General features: G+C 26.5%; 1 protein-coding gene across 1 annotated transcript; it reads right to left on the bottom strand.

Moving 5' to 3' along the window:
* Positions 1-1,404: 1,404 nt before the first annotated feature.
* Positions 1,405-4,305, bottom strand: LOC127112970 (WAT1-related protein At1g09380). Its single transcript, XM_051046411.1, has 5 exons — positions 4,190-4,305; positions 3,874-4,111; positions 3,193-3,351; positions 2,776-2,927; positions 1,405-1,776 (listed from the first exon to the last, which is right to left on the bottom strand). The coding sequence occupies exons 1-5, from the start codon at positions 4,303-4,305 to the stop codon at positions 1,584-1,586; spliced, it is 858 nt and encodes a 285-aa protein (XP_050902368.1). The 3' UTR covers positions 1,405-1,583.
* Positions 4,306-4,955: the final 650 nt, after the last annotated feature.

The raw sequence follows: 4,955 nt of genomic DNA, 5'->3' as shown, positions 1-4,955 counted from the left end.
ATACTACTAAAAATTAAGTTTTAATAAATAAATTTTATAGTTATGTGTATATAAATGTAATAGTATAATATAATAGATGAAATACGTTTATAGCCTAACGGATATACTTTTAGGCTAATATGGCTAGGAATTTGAGTTCGCACCTCACTTTGCTCAAAATTTAAAAAATGCAATGAATAACTTGAAAACGCTTTCTTAAATATGGGGATTAGGGTTCGAACCATGTGTAGACCAGTTTTCATTATAGGTGATTTAAATAAAAAAGACTACATTAAAAATTGTGGCTAAAGAGATTAATATACAGTTATCTTTCGCCCACGCGTATAGAGTCATTTCTTAAGGTGAATAGGCAACATTTCTGTTTAGGTCACATTTTTAAAACTGTAGCTTAAAGTTAAGAAGCGGCGGTTTTCAACAAAAACCTAAAATCTTATCAACAGATAGTGCAGCCTATTACCCTTATAAGAATAATTTTTTAAGCCATTGTCTAATGATATGTTGTCTAAAGAGAAAAATGTTGTAGGAGGAAGAAGGCATCTCTTGTAGTGATGAGAAGTAGGAGGGTGGGGATGAAAAGTGAGGGTATAATGTAAATAAAGGAATGATGAGGATAATGGTAAAGATAAAGAAGTGAATATTTATTTCTTGACATGACTGCTATTTTCCAACATGGTTTGGAGGGATATTTTTTTGGTTTCAAAGTCTAAAGGCACTCATAGTAATTAATTCTTTCTTGATGAAAATGTAACTCAAGATATATGTCTTATAGTAATGTAAAATAACTGTTTCGGCTATTACAAATTTAGCCGAACCAAAAGCTAAAGACGATTTTGTTCTCATTTCAATCATTTATATTTTTAAAAAATTAAAATAGAAGAAGCAAAATCTTTTTTCTAATTATATATTGAGTTATCAAGAGACAATTCTTACAAAAATTAATAAATATTTTTAATTGAAATTATATAGATAGGGATGACAGTAGACAAGGTTTGGACAATGTGTTATTGTACTCGTCCCCATTAGTTCATTTTGAAAATATTTATGTAATCAAATACATACCTATATGAGCATTTATGTTTGTATCTGCACCAATACACTATGTTTACTGAAGTCCTACTAAAACATAGTGTGTTTCCTTTATAATGAAGGAAGACTATATTAAATTCAAAATAAATCAGAGCCCTTTTTCATTTTATTTGTTACAACAATCACCAACAAATCAATAACTATAAATATTACAAATAAATGTAACAATTTATCTTGGTCACTAATTATCGTTGCAAACCTTTATTTAAAATGTTGAACACTACATTGAATTTTACATATTTTGGTAAAAATGTAATTTATTTACCAAGAGTTTTAGCCTTAATTTAATTGTTTCTTATGAAAGAAACTAGGGAGTGATTACTTAATATATGTACTTTTTATATGATAGTCAATTTCAACTTACAAGGAACAATCTCGAATGAAAATAAAAATAACATTATTAAATTTGAACAATTTTATCATTTTAAAGTACGATAATAGTCTACTTCTTCATATTCACCATACAATGCATGCAGTTATGAATAGATTAAAAAAAATCACGGTATACTCTCATAAGGTGAAGAACTCGATGCTATTGTTGTTGTTGATTTATGCACAGTAGCATCATCAGTCATGCTTATTGATAACTCAGAAGCTGCTACATTTGTTTGAGACATATGTGGCATTTCATTCCTTTTGCCCCATAAAAAGTAATACAATCCTAGAATAATCAAAATCATGCCCAACAACCTATAAATTTGTTTTAAAATTAGCAATTTATCTATGCTTGATTAACAAATAAAAGTTCAATTTCATTTTCTTTCTACTTTTATAATTATTAACACACATTGTCATGTTGGATTGTAAGTTAAATAACTTTATAAATATAAATAAATAAGTCCTTCAATCATAGAGATGAAATAAATAAAAAGTATACCAAAGAAAAAATTTGAGTTCTATATATTATTTCTTTATTGTAAAACTAACTAATGATTACATAAAGATACCTATAAAAAGAATTCTCTTATGAACCAACAAACTTTGTTATTATGTAACAGTACTTATTAAATGATAAATACAATTTTTTAAAAAAAATAGAATAAACTTGAAAATTCAACTAATTTATATTAAATAGTACTAAAGTTTGGTTGAAGCTCGGTTTGTCCAACCAATTTTATATATTTTTTAATATTTAAATATTTCTATTTATTTATTTACTTACTTACTTGTTATATGATTTAATCATGATGGAATCAATTAAACAATAATTAAAAAGTATTATTAATTTAATCTTCTATTTAGCTTTTAAAACAATAAGTATTATTTACACTATTACATTCATCTATACCTATGTTATTTCTAACCATGAATTTATATTTAACATTAGCTATCCTATAAACTAAAATAATAATTAAATTAGGAAATTTTATTTTATTTTTTCACTTAAGATATCATCCTGTCTAGAGAAAAAGACAAATAACTCAAACAGAATGATTCTTTTAAATAATTGATATTTCTAATGAATATCATTTCGATATAATTAAAATTGAAGTTGAAATATTAACCATATGTTGAACGGTGATTAACTTCCAATAGTGGCATACCATATTGTTATTTATTACTTCGACTTATTTAAATACACATACTAACAATAAAAGGATTTAGTTTAGTCTTAGTGTCAAGAAATGATTACGTGATAGGAGAATCGGTAGTCAAATAATAATTTAAAGGAAAAATGAAAATTCTTACGTTCCAACTCTTAGTGGTTCGCCAAGTACAATAGCCTCTAATATTGCAACAAAAACTAGAGTAAGAGGATTGAACATTGAAGGATAAGTAGGTCCCTTAATAGTAATTGCCCATGATAGTAAACAAAATGTAGCAGCAGTAGCCAATACTCCCTAAATAATGAAATTCAACTCATTAGTGTTTAAGATTCTCATTGAGATTACATTATTAAAACAAATCAAAGAAAAGAGTTCGCAACATTTAAAACCAAATTATTATTCTTTATTGTTATAGTAGTGATTGGATCCTAGCATGAAACTTTAGATCTAAATTGTTTATCGTTATAATCCTCACATGTCCACCTAATCTTTCCCGCAATGTTCATTTAATGTATAAGTATAACTAAAGGTAAACATTATTCAATAAAAATGATCTTACCGAATAAAGTATAGTAATAAGTTGTAGATTCCACTCTAACCTCCAAGATTCTTTACTAGAATTTATGAATACACCTATTACTGCTGATTGAATTGCAGCCATAATGCACGATAGCATTGTTCCCCAATATCTCAATGGAAATACTTTAACCAACTTAACCTATTTATATTTTGAAGCATATTAGTTATTTATTTCGCAATAAATATTTTAAGTTTAAAGTGTCCCAAGAATTTTGATAAATTCATTAATATAGTGTTCGTATAAATTGAATATTTTTAAATATAATAACTAATTACTCAAGTGATATACAACATCATAAAATGTTAAACTTCATAGGGTAAAATGATTCCAATTCACTTGGAGAATAAAGAGTATTATGCATTATGCTTCACATAAAAAAATATATTGAATTAATTAAAAAAATTAAACACATGATACCATATGCTCTATAAAAAGATTTTATAACATACCTAACTACTTATTAACAAATTACTTATTAACAAATGCAATTTATTTCATTGAAATTACTAACTATTTTTTAACTGTGCCCAATCAGTAATGACATGTTATACGAGTTTATTTATTCATGTGATTTATAACTATAACAAAATAAAAATCAAAGCCAAAGACATGTTTAATATTTTAATAGTAGAAAAATTAAAAATATGAGTAGATACATACTTGCATGATAAACCATGTTGTGTAAGAACAACACGATCCAATTAAAAAGAAAGTCCCATGAAGCATGTGAGTTTTGTGTGTTGCAGTCACAATCTTATCAACATAGTGATTGTGATGTTGACCAATATAAAATTCCTTTCCTTTGTAAAGACTTGTAGCTAATGCTCCACCAACACACGCAATTGTCCCGAGACACTTGGCTTTACCACTCAATGTTTCAATCTTTAGATTCTCTATTCTGCAATAATCATTCATAATTTCTATATGACATATTTTACATACTAATTAAATTATCTTCAATAAATTTATATATTACCTGAGCATGATAGAGATCAAGAAAGTGCAAATAGGGATTAAGTTGAGGAAGTTGACAGAGTAAGTAGCAGTCGTGTCTCGAAGACCAAAATAGAATAATCCTAGAGACATTGTCATCCTGTTATTGGTTTAATTATTTCATTAGAAACTAAGGTAAAATTCACTTTATTTTTGTAATGTGAAGACTATAAATCCTCTTAATTTATCCAAAGGTGTAAGTTACTCTTATAAAATCATCGGTGAAAAATATTTGAATTTAATCGTTATTAATTTTAAAAAGAAAATATGAATTGATATTGACCCGAATGATTTACCTATTGTTATGAGAAAGCAAAAATGATCTCGAGTTTTTATACATATTTCTTTGTAATAGCAAATTTTTATTTGAGTCATTGATTCTTTAAGAATTACATTATCTATTCAAGATGTATTAATAAAATTATGTTCAAACTATCAACGAGGAAATGAAAGAACTTAAGAATATATGATTTGGGAGATTATTGAAAAGAAAAAACACAAGAAAAAAATGAGATGTAAGTGGATCAATATAGTAGTAAGATATTAATGACACTCTTGATTGTTATAAGGCCATTATGGTGAGTTAATTTTGGCATGCCCTAAGGGAAAAGGGAAAGACATATACAAATTATAGACCAAGTTCTACTATATACAAAAGTCATTCCATGAAGCTGGCTCTTATTTAAAATAGGTGGGAGTCTAACTATAGAGTCATACACCAATATTATATTCTTATGTATATTGTACTT

Source organism: Lathyrus oleraceus, unplaced genomic scaffold, assembly GCF_024323335.1.
Source record: "Lathyrus oleraceus cultivar Zhongwan6 unplaced genomic scaffold, CAAS_Psat_ZW6_1.0 chrUn0214, whole genome shotgun sequence".
Taxonomy (NCBI): Eukaryota; Viridiplantae; Streptophyta; class Magnoliopsida; order Fabales; family Fabaceae; genus Lathyrus; species Lathyrus oleraceus.
The sequence above is the reverse complement of the archived record's forward strand: the minus strand, read 5'-3'. Positions and strand labels throughout refer to the sequence as shown.